Raw genomic sequence first — 21,792 nt, forward strand, 5'->3', positions numbered from 1 at the left:
GAATCGTATGCTTTTAAATTTATAACTAGTGTCGATATGATAGTGTGAATCACATAATTTATAAGCTTTTCCCGTTATATCCGTTTTAATGTGTTTGTCTTTATTCATTTAAAAGAAATAATTCTTTTTTTAAAAAATAATTATAATTTTTCACATGACATATTTAAGATTACAAAATTAAATGACATTTTGATATATATAAAATTAAAAAATATAATTATAAAAGAAAAGGAAGAGGAAAAAAAGAAATTATTTTTTCTTAGGGATGTAACCACATATAGTAGTTGAGACCCCCTATATAGTTGTTAATGGATAAAAAGAAAAGGGGTGCACCCTTCTCCAGCAAACATGTGTAGTGCTATCGACCAGTAGCTCTAAATAGAGTTTTCATGGATATACTCATTTTGGCGTCTTTTAAGTATATTAGGTAACTAAGTCCAAATTAAACTGACAGTATATGAAATACTATCAAATGGGACTCCTCACACTTACTAATGAGCCAAATTAAAGATGAAGTAATGTGTATTTTAAACTCTTTGCAAAAGGACAGAAGAAAGTATTTTGTTAGAAATTTATGGAATTGGAAAATAAATTTAAAAAATCTTGTTAAATTTTTGTAATGATCCGTTTGGTCATTTTGAGAATGAGTCATCTCTCTTTCTTAAAATAATCTCTCCGTAAATTTAAATTAGAAATTTGGACTTTTCTGTAACTACAATTAATTAATTGACAGGTAATTTTTGATAATTAATTTAATTGATGGGCTAAACTGTTAATTTATTTAAATATCATTATGACTTAGCCTATATATTAAAATAGGTTAGTGGGAGTTTGTCATTTTTAATACTTAATTAAATTAGAAAAGTAGAGCAGCGACTTACCTTGTGGAGATGTGGGAGCCGACGAGACACATTGCATGTGAGGGTTATCTCTAAGTTTTTATATTTTTGGTGTTAGGCTGTAATTCCTAGGATATAATGTGAAGTAGTGAGGTTAAGAGGATATGTTGTTGTAGTAATTCTTTTCTAGGAAATTGGAAAACATATTTTAGGTTATAAATTGAGAGTAATGATGATTTCAACATTGGCAATAGTGATAAACATTATGTAATTGTTATTGGCTGTTGCTGCTAAGGATTTTTTTTTTTTTTTTTTTTTTTTTTTTTAGATGGAATGAAAATGGTAAAGAACAAATTGAATCAAAGAATATTCCTCCTTTTCACCCTCTCAACATTTCTCTCTCTAACAACAAAAACTTTCTCATCACTTCAAAGCCAAAACCCCACTAAAACCCCAAAAGCCACAACCAAACTAGCCTTCAAACTAGCAGCATTGCTAGAAGGAGCTACAGCAGGACCATCAAATTCTACTGGAGACGGTGCTGGTGCATCCGCGAATCTCCTCATGTTCTTCTCAGACAATGTCACCACAATCAACTTTTGTCCTTGCCCACAATGCCCTTTTGCTCCACTTATGAAATAGTATGCCCCTGAATGTTCCAACACTATCTTTGTGTCCCCATCATTGTGCACTGCTATTGGACTTGATGTGTTACATGTCACATAGTCCCTCTTGCTCACTTCCAAAACAGAGTCTTTTTTCCCATCATACTTCCACACAAGAGAATCTCCAACAAGGAATCGCGATTTTTCAGCCCAATGATTGAGGGAATCTGATTCTGATGATGGGATTTTCCAAGAATCAGTTTTTCCACCAACCAAATGATCTCTTGCTTCAGTGAAGCTCAAGAAGAACAAGTTCAAAAGAACAACTACTACAACTACTGAAGAAGAAGAAAACACATTTCTTGAAAAAACAGCCATTTGATATCTATAAGGCAATAATATAATAAGCTCAAACAAAATCAAATCTTTGATATCTGCTAAGGATTTCATAGTGCAACCAAATGAGATATTGATTGGATAATTGTTTGATGATGATGGAAAAATAATTGTATAATAATGGCAAGTCGATCAGATTTTCCAAATCGCTTTTGCAAGTGTCGTTATCGGTTCAGTTAATTAGCTGGGTTGTTTTAATTTGTTAGCTATTATATATTATTCAAGTTTTGATATAATGAGATAGGTAATTAAATATTAGGTGTATTATTTTATATGAATTCCACTAGATTTATGATATTTGAAAAATAAAAATTGAGACCTAACCCTAGATTTGGTATTTAGGACTTGACTATAGAATTTGGGAGAGTTAATTTTTGGTCTAAGCTATACATATAATAATATGTGTGTTGTTCGTTTTGAAATCTTATTGTGGTTATTTATTTGATTAGATTATACTTATTTGGAAGCCCAACGAAAAGGGAAGGCTCAAGTCCCGAAGTGATTACTTGATTAATTAAGGCAAGTGAATTTCTAAACCTCAGTTTAAGCTTATAGATGCTTGTATTTCCGTGTCATGTATACTAGGGAGTAATGAAAATTGAACTGAGTTATTGACTGTATGATTGGCCTAAAAAAATGAAGATGAGGGGTATAAAATGGTGATCTAATGACATGTATTGGTGGAATTGATATGTTGTGATTATGAGTTTATTTTGGACATATGAAATGACTATGTCGGTGTGAGATAGGAAGAATCATTGTTGCTGTCATTTTATTATCGTAAATTACATGAACATGAATTGATTGCATTGGTTCTGACATATCGTGTTGAGACTGGAAATGATATGAAATAAAAAGGGGTCGGGCCACACGCTCTGTGGCAAGTATTATGAAATAAAAGGGGTCGGGCCACACGCTCCGTGGCAGGATATATATATTGAGGGGACGGACCACACGTTCCGTGGTAGGTTACATGGACAGAAATGTCCCCCATGAATTCCGGACAATGATTCAGCGGATGTGTACCGATAGGACAGACATGCATCATTTCATTGCATTGCATTTTGTTGATATTTGTGAATTTGTGTTTATCCCCATATTGCTCTGTGCGTGCTGAACTTGACTTGGTATGATTTATTGACGAGACTATTGATGAGTATTTGTGGACTGTATTATTGTTGTTATTGTACAAGTGTAGAGTTGGACTGATTTTATGCAGGTTGTAGTTAAGGAGGTTCGGTTGGGAGGACAGGAGTACTTGTATCTATTAAGCTTTGCTTAGTTTTAGCTATCCACTTGCTGAGTACCGTGTTGTTTGGTACTCACTCCTTGCTTCCACACTTGTGTAGGTTGTGAGCCCGGACCTGCCTGATCTTCTAGCATTTTCTACCACTTCCGAGGCTATCGTTCCGAGTGTTAAGGTAGCTGTTACATCCATCTAGAGGACACCTTTTACTCTTTTAATATGTTTTAGTCCTATTCTAGGGACAAAGACATGATGACTGTATTTTCTTTCATATTTTAGAAATGTATTAGTGGCTTGTACACATGACAACCAATCTTGGGGGAGTTTGAGTTTGTTTTACTTATTTTCGGTTAAGTTAAATTTTGATTTATTTCTTTTACTTCCGCATCTATTTTTCATTGGGTATTAGGCTGACTTATCTCGGTGGGTTGAGATGAGTGCCATCACACTTGGATTCGGGTCGTGACAATTTTAAATTTAAATCTTAATATACAGTAGAAAAAATATTTTCATTAGGGGTATATGTGTCAAATTTTTAAATATATAAATCAAATCAAATCAATAAAAATTGAGTTTTTCAATCTCGGATATTTTCAAAATTTTCAAATAAAGTTTTCATACAAACATATAATTAACTTGTGATTCAAATATTTTTTAATTATAACAAGATATAATGACCTAAGATGCTTATTAAAAAAATAACACAAAATATATAAATGAGTAATGACAGTAAAATATTCAAAAAAAACATATAAAAATATTATACATTAATAAGCCATAATAAAAATGAGCATAATTAAAAAGTATTAATTCATGCTAAAAATAAATTTGATAAGTATTAATTATATAACTAAATATTAAAGAGAAAAATAAAATTAGGTTACGTATTTTTACTTTCTAAGCCAATGGAAAACTAAAGAATATATATCCAACATTATTGTCATTTTTAGTGTTGGATTGAATTTCTTTTTTTAGAATTAGTATTAATTTAGTTTTTATTTGGACTTTATTTGAGTTACTAATATCTATAAGTTATAAAATTTATTGAATTATTTAAAATTTAAAGTTCAAGCTTGAAGTAATATATTGAAATAAAATCTATGTAAAAGTTTAAGAATATTTTGGTATAAAATATTTTTAAAATTGCATACATTAATGCCGGGTTAGTTTGATTTAATTTAACTTTTTTCTATTAAAACCAAATCAATTAATTGTGATTGGATTTATTTTTTTCTTGACTCAAATATCAATTTAATCCGACTTATCAATTTTCTTTATACGCTCCTAATTCTATGTGCGTTACATACACTGTACCTAATAGCACTTGTAATACTAAAAATATCATTGCATTATGTAATTGCGCTCTAAACTATGATATTTTGCGATTTTTTCTAAATTTTAATCCAACCGCATGCCGTGTGGTAACGAAGAACCAACGAACAGTCAATTGGTGTAAAATGAAGAAAGTCAATATTCTTTGTTTGAGAGTTGGGACATAGATTCAGCTAATGTTTGACCGTACATATAAAAATAATTTTTAAAAATTATCTTCATATTTATTAACCGCAAAATTTAATCAAATTTTAAAGATCTTTAAATTTATTCATGTTCAAATACATTTCAAAAATTTTATATTTTAATTTTTTTGGCCGAACTGTGATATTTACTAACCAAACAGCAGTGAAATAAGATTTTTATTAATTGAACTCAAAATGTAAAAGAATAGAGTGATAAAAGATTATTATTTAAGAGGAATCAAAAACAAATATCAAAGGGATTAGAAATAACCCCAATAAGAGAAATTTACACTTTCTATTTATACAAAAGATTGTTTTTAAAGAGGAATAAAAAATAAAAAAGAAATATATACACAACAGATACGGGATTTGTAAACTTATATAGATATATATAAAAAAAAAGATTTTACTCATGTACACAATATAATTTGTCAATCAAAATTTTACCCATATATAAATGTAAAAGATTTTTCTAACTGATTTATACAATATAATTTGCCAACCAAAATTTTACCAACCCCTATTTCAAACACGCAAATATAGCTCAGTAATTTTTACTGGCCTTCTTTACGACGTCCATTCCAAACTACAGCGAAAAAGTCATACAGAAAAAGGAGCTCCAGTTTTCCGGAAAAGAAAAAGGAATAAAGAAAAGGGATTCATTTACTCATAAAAAAATATTAACTTGAGTATCACTTCCTTTTTCCAATTACTCAATTAGAAGGATCAATAATATTTTCATGTATTTCTCACTAAAATTTTGAACAGATAAATTTTATTGGTGTAATATATCATAATTATAATAAATTATAATTAAAAATAAAATGACAAAAAACGAATAAAAAATATATTTAGGCTAAAGCGCGAATATCTCATTTTCTTTAAGGAGATTCAAGCTAACTGCTGTTAAAACTGAAGATAAAACTCCACTGAAGACTATGAACTGAGCTTCCATTGAAGCTTGGAGAAAAAGAAAGAAACGAGGAAGAGAATTGAGAGAAGAGAAAATATCTTCTGTGTATTAGAAAGATTAAGCAAATGAATTGTACATGACTTAAGCTAATTTATACACAATTAACCGACTAACTAACTAAGCTTTAGTAATAACAAAAATGCCCTTCCAACTAACTAACTAATTTAATTAACAAACTTCAGTTGCATAACAAACATCAGCTGCACCACTAACTAACTAATCTCAACCCCTCCCCCCTCAAGTTGGAGGTGAAGAATTCATATCCAACTTGTTTAGTATTGTAACATGCGTAATTCCTGTCAAAGACTTTCTAAACACATCAACTAGTTGTTCATTTGTTGACACATGATGCCGAGTAATAATCCCATCTTGCAGGCTATTTCTTACAAAGTGGCAATCCACTTCTCTATGCTTTGTAAGTTCATGAAACACTGAATTTCTTGCTATGTATTGCTGCATGGTTGTCACAGTATACAGGAGTAGATTGATACAAGGAACATCAAGCTCAGTTAGAATTCTTCTAAGCCAGACTAATTCCCCAACAACCATTCTTATGAATCTATATTCTGCCTCAGCAGAGAAAAGATAGATTGTATGTTGTTTCTTTGACTTCCAACTGATTGGACTATTTTCAAGCATCACAATATAATTACTAACTGATTTTCTGGTGTCTGGGCAAGATGCCCAATCTAAATCACAATAGGCTCTGAGGGTAAAGCCAGAATCTTTTGACATGAATATTTCCAAAGTATGATCAGTCTTTAAGTATTTAAGAACATGTATTGTTTCTTTAAGATGAGGTTCCCTGAGAGCTTGCATGAATTGACTCAAGTGCTGAACATTGTATGCTATACCCATCCTAGTATTAGTAAGAAGATTGAGTTTTCCTACTAACTTTCTATAGTAAGTAGGATCACTGAGAAGAGGACCATCAGCTGCTTGTAACTTGAGATTGCACTCCAGTGGAGATGTCACTGCAGTTTATGACATGCCATCAAACTCTTTGAGCAATTCTCTAGTGAACTTCCTTTGAGAGATTATCATACTATCTTCTTTATACAATAACTCAAAACCAAGAAAATAATGTAACTGGCCTAGATCTTTAATCTTGAAAGTATTGTGCAAAAATGACTTTAGGTTGTTGATTTCTGTCAGATTTGTTCCTGTGAGAGGTGTGAAAGGTTGACCACCATCAGAAGAGGTAGGGGTAGGCCAAAAAAATATTGAAGAGAGGTGATTAGACATGACATGACGCAGTTACAACTTACCGAGGACATGACCTTAGATAGGAGAGTGTGGAGGATCCACATTAGGGTAGAAGGCTAGTTCATAGTCTCGTTATTCTTCCTTATTAGTAGGTGCATTAGCGCACTATAATTTCTTGTGGTCTGATTTCTGTTATTATCTATTACTTTCTGTACTTTGATTGCTCTATTTTATCTGTATTGCTTTCATTATTTTCTTTCCCATATCGCTTTGAACTTATTATCTTTATCCGACCTCTTTTATGCTTTTACTGAGCCGGGGGTCTTTTGGAAACAGCCGTCCTACCTTGGTAGGAGTAAGGTCTGCGTACACTTTACCCTCTCTAGACCCCACATTGTGGGATTTGACTGGGTTATTATTGTTGTTGTTGTTCCTGTGAGTACTATGTCATATACATACACTACTACAAAGATTGATAAAGTGCCAGAGTTCTTGTAGAATAGTGAATAATCCTTAGCTGGATGAACAAAACCTCTTGAATATAATGCCTCTATAAGTTTGTCATGTCATTGTCTACTTGCCTGTTTTAGGCCATTCAAAGATTTCTTAAGTTTACAGACCAAACCTGGAGAATCTACTGCCAGTCCTTGAGGTGCATCTATGTAAAATTCCTCATACAAATCCCCATGCAAAAATGCATTATTGACATTCAAGTGATAAAGTTTTCATCCCTGCTTAATGGCTACACCAATTAAAGTTCTCACAGTGGTCATTTTGACCACTAGGGAGAATGTCTTAGTGTAATCAATACCTGATTGTTAAGTGTACCTTTTCACTATCAACGTTGCGTTGAATCTTTCCATAATTCCATCAGCCTTACTTTACATTTTAAAGACCCATCTGCAACCTATAGTGTTATTCCCTACAGGCAAACCAACTAGATCCCCAGTATGATTAGCATGTAAAGCTTCAAGCTCCTATGTCATGGTTGCTTGCCATGCAGGATTCAGAGTTGCATCCTCATAGGAATCAGATTCTCTATCATAAGAAATATTTTGCATAATCTGCTGGCGATCAAGATCTAAAAAAGTAAGAGGAATTTGTCCAGTGTTTGTGAAAAAAGCATGAAGTGATAGAGAAGAATCTGTCACTTGATCTTTTAGTGAAAGAAGAGAGTAAACAAATTCTCTTAAATGAGATGGTGTGTTATGAGTTCTAGAAGATCTTCTAGGGGCAGGTATGTGATGATTAGTTATTAGAGATGTTATTAGAAAAAGGTGAGGGATGAGTAGGAGCAACATGTACGGGGTTGTGTGAGGTGTTCTGGGCAGTGGGTACAGTAGTATCATTAGTAAGGCCAGGTGAAATATTATTTGGCTCTGTAACAATAACAAGTGATTAATTTGTCTCAGTTGGAAATTGACATTCATTTAAAGTGTTACCTATAAGGAACATAAATGGAGATTTAGAATTCACAAGTTTTAGTAGAGAAGGAAGAGAAGAATGATTAGGTGAGCAAGCAAAAGGGAAAATATTCTCGTAGAACTGAACAGCTCTAGAGACATGTAACTTCTTGGTGGCTAGATCAAGTATCTTGTATCCTTTTGTGCCAAGGGGATATACAATGAAAATATCAGGTTGAGTTCTAGGTTCAAACTTGTCTTTGTGTGATTTGAGGACATTGGGATAACACAGGCACTCAAGCTTCTAAGATGAGAGTAATTAGGTTGTTTTTGATGAAGGAGCTCATATGGACACTTGTTATTTAGAGTAACAGAAGGTAGCCTGTTTATCAAGTATGTAGCAGTCAAGAGGCACTCCCCTAGTACTTTATGAGAAAGTTAGATTGATATAAAAGTGCTCTATCTAAGTTGCGTGATGCTACCAACAGTCGATTTATTAGATTGCTCTCCTTAATTGAATCTCCAGGCTTGACAAAGATTGTTCACTTACAAAATAGGCCTCTGTCCCCCTAAGAAAAAAACTAAAATCAAAAAAAGAAGAGAAATTGGATCATCTTTTTCGAGGGAGGCCGCCTTCTCTTAGGCCCAACCGAAAGGCGCTAGATGGACTAAGGGCAAGTGAGATAAAGAAAGCAGTTGGCCCTATGTGTAAAACCTTGTTGTTTTCAACAAATATTTGTGTTTTCTCTTTACTACACCATTTTGTTGTGGTGTGTAGGGGCATAATTTTTTTATGTAGAATTTCTTTGGATTGGTAAAAGATCAAGGCTTCATGACTAGTGAACTCCAAATTATTGTCTGATCTGATGGTTTTAATGAAGGTTTGATACTGATTTCCCCCAATCTGGACAAAGGCTTTTAAGATTTGAAGGATGTTACTTTTATAACTCATCAAGTGTGTCCAAGTGGACCTAGTATGATCATCTACCATTGTCACAAAGTATTAATAGTTATTTTATGTGGACACATGGTAAGGTCCATAAATATCTATATGTAAGAGGTCAAAAGGCTTGGTGGTAGAAGAAGTGGACTTTTGTGGAAAAGGAGATCTAATTTGTCTTGCCATGGGGCATATTTTATAGAGGAATGGTTGTTTGGAGGCAAAATGAGTTGGTATGGAAGATATCCCCATCATTTTCACAAAAAGAATGTGTCCTAACCTATTATGCCACAAAGAATCTACATAATCTCTATGAGAAGAGTAGTTAACAAATAGAGAATTAGAAAAAGAGCAAACAACTTTATTATTTGAGCGGTATATATTTATAGGTGAGGGAATAGAGGATGGGGAAGTAGTTTGTGTAGCATGAATATCACACAAAACATTAGGATCACAAGTATCACACATAGTAGTTTGAAAACTACTTACAGAAGAAGAAACATGCACAGAAAGAGAAAAAGAAGACTCAGTAAATAGGAACTTTGTGCAAAGGAAGTATAGTCCATTTCTGGCTCTACCAATTTTCAGAGGCCTCTTCATTGAAGGGGTCTACAAGACACATGAGAAAGCAGAAAATTAATATTTGACTTGAGAACTTGTAAAGTTAGAGAATGAATGGAAATGAGATTGAACTTAAAGAGAGAAATAAACAACACTTTGTGTAATGTCAATTTTGAATTGAGGACAGCATCACCTAATCCAATACTTTTACTCTATATCTATTTGGCAAGGTAACTAAAAAAAGACATGTTAAGGTTCTAGTGTTGGTGAGAAGGTTCTTATTATAAGACATATGGTTAGATGCTCCTGAGTCTAGGATCCAGAAGTCAGCAGGTGAATGACAACATTTATATGAGAGATCTTTCATGATTTCACTATAAGTAGAGCAAGCAAGAATACCTGCAAAATTTGCAGCTCCGCTGGTGATGTTGTTTGAGGCCTCACATGCTGGACCACTATGAAAGCTTTTCCACAGATGCAACAGCTTGTTGTGTTGTTCCTTGGTCAAGTGTTGAAAAGTGTTATTGGGACTATTGGTTCCTCCTTGAGCACTAGAATCCTCATTATGTCCAACAAACAGTTCATCAGATCATCCATGTACAAAAGAAGCAGAGGTTGTATTCTTTTTCTTTGTGAATTTGAAATTTTGTGGGAATCCATGGATTCTATAGCATTTGTTCTTAGTGTGTCCAAGCCTTTTGCAATAATCACAGAATAGTCGAACACTTGAAGAGCTGTCTTTGTGTTGAGTGTGTTATGTCGGGAAAAAACGGTTTAAAATTAATTTTAACTTTTAGAAAAATTCAATTTTAGAAAAGAATCGCCACTTAAATTTTTAAAGAAATTAAGAAAACTTTAATTTTAAAAGACTTTAAAAGAAATAAGTCTACACCGTTTGACCCGAAAGTGCCGCATTGTTCTAGCCAAAGTCTTTACACATTCTAAGATAAATACTTTACATGATTTGTGGTAAAAACTTTATACCATCTGAGGCAAAGGCATCCCATAGTCCAAGCCAAAGACTTTACATCGTCTGAGGCAAAGACTTTATTTGATTTGTGGCAAAGACTTTACACCATCTGAGGCAAAGGCATCGCATAGTCCAAACCAAAGACTTTACACCGTCTGAGGCAAATACTTTACTTGATTTGTGGCAAAGACTTTACACCGTCTGAGTCAAAGGCATTCCATAGTCCGAGCTAAAGACTTTACACCATCTAAGGCAAAGACTTTACATGATTTGTGGCAAAGACTTTACACCGTCTGAGTCAAAGGCATTCCATAGTCCGAGCTAAAGACTTTACACTGTCTAAGGCAAAGACTTTACATGATTTATGGCAAAGACTTTACACCGTCTGAGTCAAAGGCATTCCATAGTCCGAGCTAAAGACTTTACACCGTCTAAGGCAAAGACTTTACATGATTTGTGGCAAAGACTTTACACCATCTGAGTCAAAGGCATTCTATAGTCTGAGGTAAAGACTTTACACTGTCTAAGGCAAAGACTTTACATGATTTATGGCAAAGACTTTACACCGTCTGAGTCAAAGGCATTCCATAGTCCGAGCTAAAGACTTTACACCATCAAAGGCAAAGACTTTACATAATTTATGGCAAAGACTTTACACCGTCTGAGTCAAAGGCATTCCATAGTCCGAGCTAAAGACTTTACACCATCTAAGGGAAAGACTTTACATGATTTGTGGCAAAAACTTCTATCTAAGGCAAAGACTTTACATGATTTGTGGCAAAGACTTTACACCATCTGAGTCAAAGGCATTTCATAGTTCGAGCTAAAGACTTTACACCATCTAAGGCAAAGACTTTACATAATTTGTGGCAAAGACTTTACACTATTTGAGTCAAAGACATCCCATAGTCCAAGCCAAAGACTTTACACCGTCTAAGGCAAAGACTTTACATAATTTATGGCAAAGACTTTACACCGTCTGAGTCAAAGACATTCCATAGTCTAAGTTAAAGATTTTACACCGTCTAAGGCAAAGACTTTATATGATTTGTGGCAAAGACTTTACACCGTCTGAGTCAAAGACATTCCATAGTACGAGCTAAAGATTTTACACCATCTAAGGCAAAGACTTTACATAATTTATGGCAAAGACTTTACACCGTCTGAGTCAAAGGCATTCCATAGTCCGAGCTAAAGACTTTACACCATCTAAGACAAAGACTTTACATGATTTGTGGCAAAGACTTCTATCTAAGGCAAAGACTTTACATGATTTATGGTAAAGACTTTACACCGTCTGAGTCAAAGGCATTCCATAGTCCGAGCTAAAGACTTTACACCATCTAAGGCAAAGACTTTACATAATTTGTGGTAAAGACTTTACACTATTTGAGTCAAAGGGATCCCATAGTCTAAGCCAAAGATTTTACACCGTCTAAGGCAAAGAGTTTACCTGATTTGTAAAGACTTTCCACCATCTAGATCAGACATAGATCTTGCTCAAAGAATATAATCATTCATTATTGAGATTCATGACCATGATTATTGAATTACTAATTTAAGCGCTAATAAAACACTTATTTTACAGATTGAATCATGGTTTACTTTAGAGATTTGACTTCCTCTTCTTCAGAGTTGCGATACCTTTTGTGTTTCGATAGTACAAGAGATATATTATTGTATGAGAGCACCAAATCCAGGAGAGACTTAATTTATCAGAAACCAACCTTCTTAATCTAAAACATATCCAAAATGTATAGCTCAAGTCCCTCAGGATCATTCTAAACAAACTTCAAAAATGAATTTCACATGCAGGAAAGCTGACAAATTCATATTCGCATGATCTTATTAAAAAAACACTCATATCTCAGCGTAGAGAAGCCGAAAATAAGGTTCATAGAACTATATTGTGTACAATAATCACAGCTAATAGCTTTATGGATTTGTATAAATACTTCTTTGAAGTTAATTCAAATTCTGTCTTGATTGGCCTTCTCTAATTCACACGTTATATATGATAATCTAAAAGAACATTGTGATGCTCAAATAATAGTGTTCCCCATTTCTTTTGAACTTATGAGACTAAACTTAGGATGTAACTCACGGATTACGGTGAAGAGGGTCAAGAGAGACTATGAGTTCTTTGGATACTCATGCGACTGGACTCAGAATGTAATTCTAAGCGCCTACATACCTCAGTGAAGAGGATCAAGTCATAACATAGTTCTGAAAGAGTGATGTTTTTTATTTATATATTTTTTTGGTGTCCTAACTTTTGCCTAGGTCGCCTCTTTTGAGATTTTCAACCTAGAAGACATTTTTTTTTGGATGCCATGCACAGTTTATACTCTTGCAGGCCAAGAGTAAAATGCAGTTTATACTCGTACCTTAAGGAGTGTATTTTTTTTCTTCAAGGATAGTATCTCTTTATGAACTTTCCGTTAATAGGGCCAATACACAATCCTTCTGAGTTAACCAGTTTGTAAGTGCCGCTTGAGTATACTTCTTGTACTACATATGGTCCATCCCATTTAGCAGAGAATTTGCTTTCAGATCGATGAGAAGTAATAATGGGCCTTCTTACAACAAGAACTTGATCACCCACTTAAAAGCATCTAAGACGAACCTTCTTATTAAAAGATCAAGCTAGACAAACTTAATAATATTCCAGAATTTGTTAGGCCTCCAGTCTTTTTTCATCAAGAGCCTCCAATTCTTCAAGGCGTAATCGCGCATTTTCTTCATCAGTGAGCCCTTATTGAATGGCAAGGCGCAATGCGGGATTTGACGTTCAAGTGGAAGAACTACTTCAACTCCATAAACAAGAGAATAAGGAGTCGATTGTGTTGGCGTGCGATACATAGTCCTATATGCCCAAAGAGCCTCTTCCATCTTTTTAGGCCAATCTCTCTTAGATTTGGAATAACTTTTTTCAACAAGTTGCAGAGTGTCTTGTTAAATGCTTCAGCGAGACCATTAGCAGTAATACATAGAGGAATTGTGTTGCTTGAAGCCAAAAAGATCATATATCTTCGTCATTAACTTGTTATCAAATGGCTTGCCATTATCTGTTAATATGTATCGAGGAATATCAAAATGATAGATAATATTGACTCGAATAAAGTTGACGACATTCTCTTTCTTTACTTCCCTAAGAGAAACAGCTTCTGCCCATTTTGAGAAGTAGTCAGTTGCAGCCAGGATGTACAAATGTCCACCAGAGGACTTAGGCAATGGTCCAACAACATCCAAACCCCAAGCTACAAATGGCCACGAGGCAATAGTTAGGTGTAATACTTTTGGGGGTTGATGTATAAAATTCGCATGGAATTGACAAGCTTTACATCTTCGGACGTAATTCAGACAATCTTTCACCATGCTTTGCCAGTAATATCCCATCCTTTTTATGTGAAAATAAAGTTTTGGCCCAGATTGATGCACTCCACATACTCCAGAATGTGCTTCTTGCATAACTTGAGTAGATTCATCTGCTCCCAAACATCGTAAGAGAACTCCATCTAATGACCGCCTGTAAAGTGTATTTTTATAATAAAGAAAACGAGGGGCTCGTCGTTGGATTTTTTTTCTTCTTTGAAGGTTTTCTGGCAATATTCCATAACACAAATAATCTATTATTGGTTGTCGCCAATGTTATGCCTTATTTTTTACCGAGGTTAGATAAAGCACAACATATGGACTCTGAAAAAGATTAATTATTGTATGGAGTCGCCACCTAATTTATTTAGGAAAATAAGGAAAACCTATTTGATGCATGACCTGTATGACTCACGTTTCAATCTGCGAAAAACCAGTTTAGATTCTAGGTAAGGGTTTACATTATTTCAAAGGGAAGGTGTTAGGCATCCTTTGAAATCCACAAAATGTGGTACTCAACTAGACTTAATTCATCAAAAAGGGAGGAGATAAAATTATTATTTGCAAGTATAACAAACATATATATAAAAATATATACACTAAAATTGTATAACAATATATGTATAAAAAAGTATGTACTAAGTAAGTAAAGTATATTATCACCAATTATGTGTAGAAAAATATGAGAAAGGTATATGTATATAAAAAGGTAGTTTTTATGCAATATTAAAAGAATAGCCATTTATTCATATGAACAAAGAACTCTTTTATCATATGAAAAGAAAAATAATTTTGAATATCATTTGCAGAAAATATCTCCGAATACATGTACAGACACTTGGTAAAATATTAATAATGAATAAATTATTATCAAAATAATTTTAAAATATGTGTGTATATATACTACAAAAAATAAAATTCTATTTTATAGTAATCTCAAAGGCGTAACTGTAATAAGTGTTACATTCCTATTAGAACGTCATGGTGATTCGTAAAAAAATCAATTCAATTGTTCAAAAGAGATTTTAAAAGAAAATAGTTTAATTTAAGGAGTCACCATAATTTTAGGATAATTAGAAACCAATCAATTATTTAAAAATGTCTACAAATTCAATGGATCCTAAGTAAGGGATTCAAGTTATTTCAAAGGAAAGGTATCAGCATCCTTCGAAATCCACAACTGCAGGTCTCAGCTAAACTCAGCTTTTAAATTGAGGAGATGAAAATATTACGCAAATATGTAATGAAATATACATAAAGAATAAATTAAAACAATAATATAAGGAACGGCCTAATATTTTCCTAACGTCAATAATATACACAATAATAAATTAAACATATTATTCGAACTTAATTCGAATAGTTTTCTCAATAAGCAATTCTGAGTACCTGTAAAAGACTTAATAGAAGTGTTAGTAAGGAATAAATATGATGATGATGATGATGATGATAATAATAATAATAATAATAATAATAATAATAATAACTAAAAATAAAATCCGTCTTATAAACATGGAAGGCCTTGGAAATCGACAGTAATTTCTTCATCGACCTGGTTTCCAAATAAAGTATGTATTGAAACATTAATTAAATTCTATAGATGTAGTTTCTATATGAGTCAATATGATAAAAATATTTGTAATCTTGTAAGCGTAAATTAACTCCTATAAAATACTAAAAATATTCATCAAGTACTAAAGACTTTATGTATATTTCTTACGGTGAAAATCTTGGTTTTATATGCTTGCAATATTATTCAATTCTATAAACATAGTTCTATATGACATAATATTATAAAAATATTTATTAGCAAATATGATGAAATCTTAAACATGATTTCTATAAAAATTAACATGCTAAAGTCATGTAGGTATAGTTTCAATTAATATGCTGAAAATATTAAGCTTAAACCGTGACATATGATTTAATTAACATGCTGAAAATTATCTATCGAAAGCGTATGTACATGATATGTAATAATAGAATGATTGATAGTTTGAATAAAATATACAAGAGTTGGGCATGTTGTTTAATATATATAAATATTATAAAAATATTAAAATTGATAAACTAATTAAAGTATAGAATTTATCAATATTTATTTATGTGGTAAACGTATTTCATTTAAAATTAAAATCTGAAAGTCAACAAAAATAATTAAAATAACTAATTTATTTCAGTATATTTGTTTAGCGCACGCAACCACATAAAATTTGTGTCAAAGTAAAAAACAAAATTGCAAGTAGCACGTAGATTTCTTCTCCCCCTTTAGACAGTCCCCAAATGTATATTATTATACAGAGTAGAGTTTACAAGATTATTACAAACTAAAATAAAAGGTAAGTGGATAAATAATACAAAAATGTAAACGAAATAATGATATTTTAAACTTTCGCACTCCTCGTGTCTTGAACTTTGAAGTTCAAGCCCTGCTAAATCATAAAGAAAACACAACCAATATACAAATATATATAGTGGTATATCATAATTATATAATTTTGCTACAACAAAGCAAGCAAATAGAACAAGAACACATTTCAAAATAATAAACCAATATATCAAAGAAAATGGGAACTAACCTGGATACTTCATGTATTTATTTTGACAAGATATAATATGTAAGAACCTAAAGTAAAGACAGTATAATAAAATAGAAAAAAAAATAATAACCGGTTAATATGAGTTTTATGTCAATGAAAAACGATAGCAATATTCGAGATCCAAACAAGTCGAAGTAGCAAAGAGGCAAAAGAAAAAGAGCTTAAAAGCAATTAAGTATTTTGTTAAAAGCTTCTCTAAGTTCTATTGTTCTTTTCTTTTCTTTTTATTTTTGTGTTCTTGTATTTTCTCTCTGTGTGTTCTTCCTTTTCTTTTTCTGTCTCGTGTGTGTCTTTGTGTCTACTTATATTGATCAATCTATGGGTAAAAATGCCATTAAGTCCATAAAAACAAATGGTCAAAAATTTTAATTCAAAAAATTTCAAATAAGTGGACAATCAATCAAATTCTATCAACTTTCCAAGATTTACTCCTAAAATTACTCAAAAGATGTTTCATTTCAAAATAGTGGAGCATTAACCTTAAAGTGGTGGGACATTAAAATATTTAAAGTTGATAGTAACTTTATTTTAAACTTTCATAAAGGGATAAAATTAATTATGACACAATACAAAATGATTATATCATATTAGCAATTACTATAATTATTTTTAACACTAAAAACTTCAATCAACAAAATTTGTCATATCAAGTAAAACAAATTTAACCTTCTTCCTAAATTCAAATGAGAAAAACAAGATGTCATTTATCAAAGAACTAATCCGATAGACACTCGGATTAAAAGATATGTATTTTATACAATGGTGAATAATAACAATCTTATTGTATAAAAAAAATCAACTATACTTGTACATAATTAAATACAAGAATGTAAACATGGACAGAAAACAAACAACACAAACATGTATAATAATCTTAATCGATTAATAAGCAAGTAAACATCTAAAAATGAACTATATTTTGTGCATAATTAAAATGTAAGAACATGAATATGAATACTAACATGAACATGAACATGAACCAAAAAAATAAAAAAATAAAAAAATAGATATATGCTTTGTAATACTAATCGATTAGGAACTAACAAACAACTTCGAATCTCAAATTTAACAAATCATTTGAGGTAGACAATCAACCCAATATTTATTTTGAAAATAAAAATCTTGAATGAACAATACATGAATCATGGTTAATTAAATCTTTCAAACAAGGAACGTATCAAGAGTATCGAATACGAAAATATAATCAGCCCAACATCAACACAACAATCCTACAAAATTTAGATTTTGCAAGAAACATAACATATATATCTATATACACATTTAATGAAGTAAAGTTTAAATGCAACCATACCAACAACAACCATATGAAATCTAAGTTTGCAAGAAACACAATATATATATAAATCTATATACGTATATAATGACATAAAAGTAAAACGAAACCATACCAAGACGGATCTAGGAAGATCCATTTTCGATTTATCGTCTTGTTCGTCTCGTGGCGGCGCTGCTCATGGTTGCCGTTGTCGCATCGTCGCTGGAAATCGGAGCTCGCGCGGAGGAGGCTGCTCACTGTCTCGCCGTCGCTGCTGCTCCATCGGCCGTCGCTGCTGGAGAGGGGCTGCTGCGGCGTGAGAGAGAAGAGAGGAAGCGAATGAGAGAGAGAGGGAGGTGGCGCGGTGAAGGAGAGAAGAAGAGAGTGAGAGAGGCGGCGGCTATGGCCTTTGTTGTTTCTTCTCCTTTGGAGAAGATGATGAATAGAGAGAGAGTGTTAGGTCCCTTTTTTTTTAGAAAGAAGAATGATGAGATAGTTTAGGGTTTTTGGGGTGTGGAAAAGATAAGAACGAATGGGAGCCGTCCGATCAAATGCAATATACGGTTGAGATTGAAATTGAGATTAAAAATAGACTACATTAAAATTTGATTAGAATATAATTATAAGTAGTTATAAAAAATAAAATGTTAGCTAATTAATTATCAAATACATGTCGAATAAGTAAAATCATAAATTTATAAAATTATAATAATATCTATATAAAATAAATAAGTATGTACATACAATATAAATATTTGCGTATATACATATAAAATGCCACATGTATATAATACATACTAAAATAGATATGTTAACATAAACAAAATAAAAATAAAAATATATAATAAACTTAAATAATAACCCATTTTTTTTATATACATATGTACATAAGATCTATTAAAATAGATGTAATACGTATATATTAATATGAATGAGTAAATAACAAAATAGACTTAGTAAGTAATATATTTTTTATATAAAGAAAATACTTATATATATATATATATATATATATATATATATATATATATATATATATATATAATGCATCGTATGCATACTAGAATAGATATGACATACGTATTAACTAAAATTCACAATAAACTTAATTAATTTATACAAAGAAAACACACACCCACATATAATATATACTAAATAATGTGAAAAAATATTTGAATGTACAAAGCTTGTCATTTTCATAAACGATAAAAAAAATGATGTTAATAATATTAACAAAAAAATATATGATATTATAAGCTATAAAATTCAAAATATATGATTTTTTATTATAATTTTTTTTTGGTAAAAACTAAAAATAAATAAATTTATACATATATATATATAATACAAGAAAAATAATTTTTTTTAAAAAATGCCTATCTATTAAGATAGTGATTCAAAAAATAATTATAGGTCGGTCAAAATTGGGTGTCAACAGCCAATCATCAATTTCAGCTTTTGAAGTGGCGATAACTTGTCAAAATTCTTCTTCATGCTCATCTGGAGGCGGAGTTATCCATCTTTGGCAAACCACAACTTGCATTTCATCAAGAGATACTAATGCAGAAGCTAAAGCTGCCAATGCATCAACCCTTTTATTTTTCTTTCTTGGGATATGTTGAATAGTCACCTCTCCAAGCCACCCTATCATTTTTTGAGCGTAATTATAGTATGGGATTAACTCAGGCTTCTTTACTTCATAATTACCCAATACTTGATTAATCACCAACTTGGAATCCCCAAAAACTTGTAGTTGCAATTATTTCATATCAATGGCCATATCAAGCCCAAGTAAGAGTGCTTGATATTCAGCAATATTATTGGAGCAGTGTTGTGTTAGAGTGAAGGAGTACGGCAAAACTTCTCCATGGGAAGTGACAAATACCATTCCAGCACCGGCTCCTTCACGATGTGCAGCACCATCAAAATACATCTTCCAAGGTGGCTGAATTTCTACTAGCATTGCGTCTTCATCAGATAATTCATCAAATAACTCCCAATCATTAGGAATTGGATGATTGGCCAAGAAATCTGCTAGCACTTGTCCTTTTACTGCCTTCTGAGATATATACACAATTTCAAATTGTTGAAACTAGAGGTACCACCTTGCTAGTCTATCACTTAAGACAGGCTTGGATATGACAAACTTGATAGGATTTGCTTTAGAGACAAGTTGCACAATATGAGCTTGGAAGTAATGCTTCATCTTCTGAATCGAGAATACGAGTACCAGACATAACTTCTCAATAGGTGAATACTTGATCTCGTTTTGTGTCATCATTCTAATCAAGTAATATATGACATTTTCTTTCCCTTCATTATTTTCTAGTGCGAGAAGTGCTCCTACTGACCTTTCTTATGCTGCAATGTATAAAATCAATGGTTTTCCAAGTATAGGAGCTACAAGTACTAGAGATTTCATCAGATAAGACTTTATTTTCTCAAAAGTATTGGTACAAGCTTGGTCCCATTCAAAAGGAACATCTTTCTTCATAAGGCGACTGAATGGTTGACATCTCCCAGCCAGATTTGAGATAAACATCCTAAGATATGCTAATTTTTCTTGTAAGCTTTTCAACTCATGAATATTTTTTGGCTCAGGCATCTTCAAAATAGCATCTATCTTATCTTGGTCAATCTTGATTCCTCGATGTCAAACAATAAAACAGAGAAAATTTCCCGAAGTAACTCCAAAGGCACATTTTAAAGGGTTCATTTTGAGTTGGTATCTTCGAAGTCATTCAAACACCATTCTCAAATCTTGCAAGTGGTCATCACTCTTCTTTGATTTCACCACTAAGCCATCGACATAACACTCAACATTTTTATGAAGCATGTCATCAAAAATATTCTTCATGGCTCATTGATAAGTGGCTCCAGCATTTTTTAAACCAAAAGGCATTACTTTGTAGCAATATATACCTTTAGGAGAGTGGAATGCAACAAGTTCTTTATCCCTTGGTGCCATGCGAATTTGATTGTATCCAGATGAACCATCCATGAAAGACATTGCCTCGTATCCAGTTGTAGCATCAATCATAAGCTCAGGGATTGGAAGAGGAAATTCATCCTTAGGGCATGCATTATTAAGATCTCTAAAGTCAACACAAACTCATATTTGGCCATTCTTCTTTCTTACAGGTACAATGCTTGAAATCCATATAGGATATTTGACTTCACGAATGAAACCTGCTTCAATGAGCTTGTTAACTTCAGTTTCGATCAAAGGAACCAGTTCAGGTCTAAAGCGATGTTGTGCTTGTTTAACAGGACAAGTGCCTCATTTCACAGCAAGACGATGAACTGCAACTTTAGGGTCTAATCCTGGCATCTCTTTGTAACTCCAAGCAAATGCATCCCTAAATTCCATAAGCAACTCAATATATTTTTTCTATTCATCGTCATCCAGTGAAGCACTTACATATGTAGGCATTATATCATCATCAACCACAAAATTTACTTCCTTCAATGCATCAACAATATTCTTTATCCCTTCATCGAGTTCAGGTGGCGCATCTTCAACATCCTCATCTTCTTGAGGATCACCATCATTAAAAGATATATGATGGCATGCATGAATATCAACAAACCCATCATCAATTTTTGCATATAGTGAAGTACTTTCTTCATCACAAATTGTGATGTGATTTGATGATCCCACACTTTCTTCATATTCATCTCCCTCCCTAGTGTGAACTATGGTGTGAGTTCTTGCTCTCAGGACATTTTCACATGAAACTACAAGTTTTGTTTCTTGCCTCATTCTAGAAGGAATCAAACTGGGGCAATTCTTGGGTGAATTATGCTCTCGAGCATGTACCCATTCTTCCATCATTCTATAATTTACTTGGCGCTTGTATTTCTTCTTCATTGGTCCCAACCGAT

The 21,792-nt window shown here is 32.5% G+C and overlaps 1 protein-coding gene across 1 annotated transcript; it reads right to left on the reverse strand.

Annotated features, from left to right (window-relative positions):
* Positions 1–1,175: 1,175 nt before the first annotated feature.
* Positions 1,176–1,858, reverse strand: LOC129901590 (early nodulin-like protein 1). Its single transcript, XM_055976830.1, has one exon. It carries the CDS (start codon positions 1,820–1,822, stop codon positions 1,268–1,270), a length of 555 nt encoding a protein of 184 aa, XP_055832805.1. The 5' UTR covers positions 1,823–1,858; the 3' UTR covers positions 1,176–1,267.
* Between the last annotated feature and the right edge of the window lie 19,934 nt (positions 1,859–21,792).

This window comes from Solanum dulcamara, chromosome 8 (assembly GCF_947179165.1).
Source record: "Solanum dulcamara chromosome 8, daSolDulc1.2, whole genome shotgun sequence".
Taxonomy (NCBI): Eukaryota; Viridiplantae; Streptophyta; class Magnoliopsida; order Solanales; family Solanaceae; genus Solanum; species Solanum dulcamara.

What these genes read in the sequence shown, in the direction of transcription:
- LOC129901590 (XM_055976830.1), bottom strand. Translation starts at nt 1,822, where the DNA reads ATGGCTGTTTTTTCAAGAAATGTGTTTTCTTCTTCTTCAGTAGTTGTA.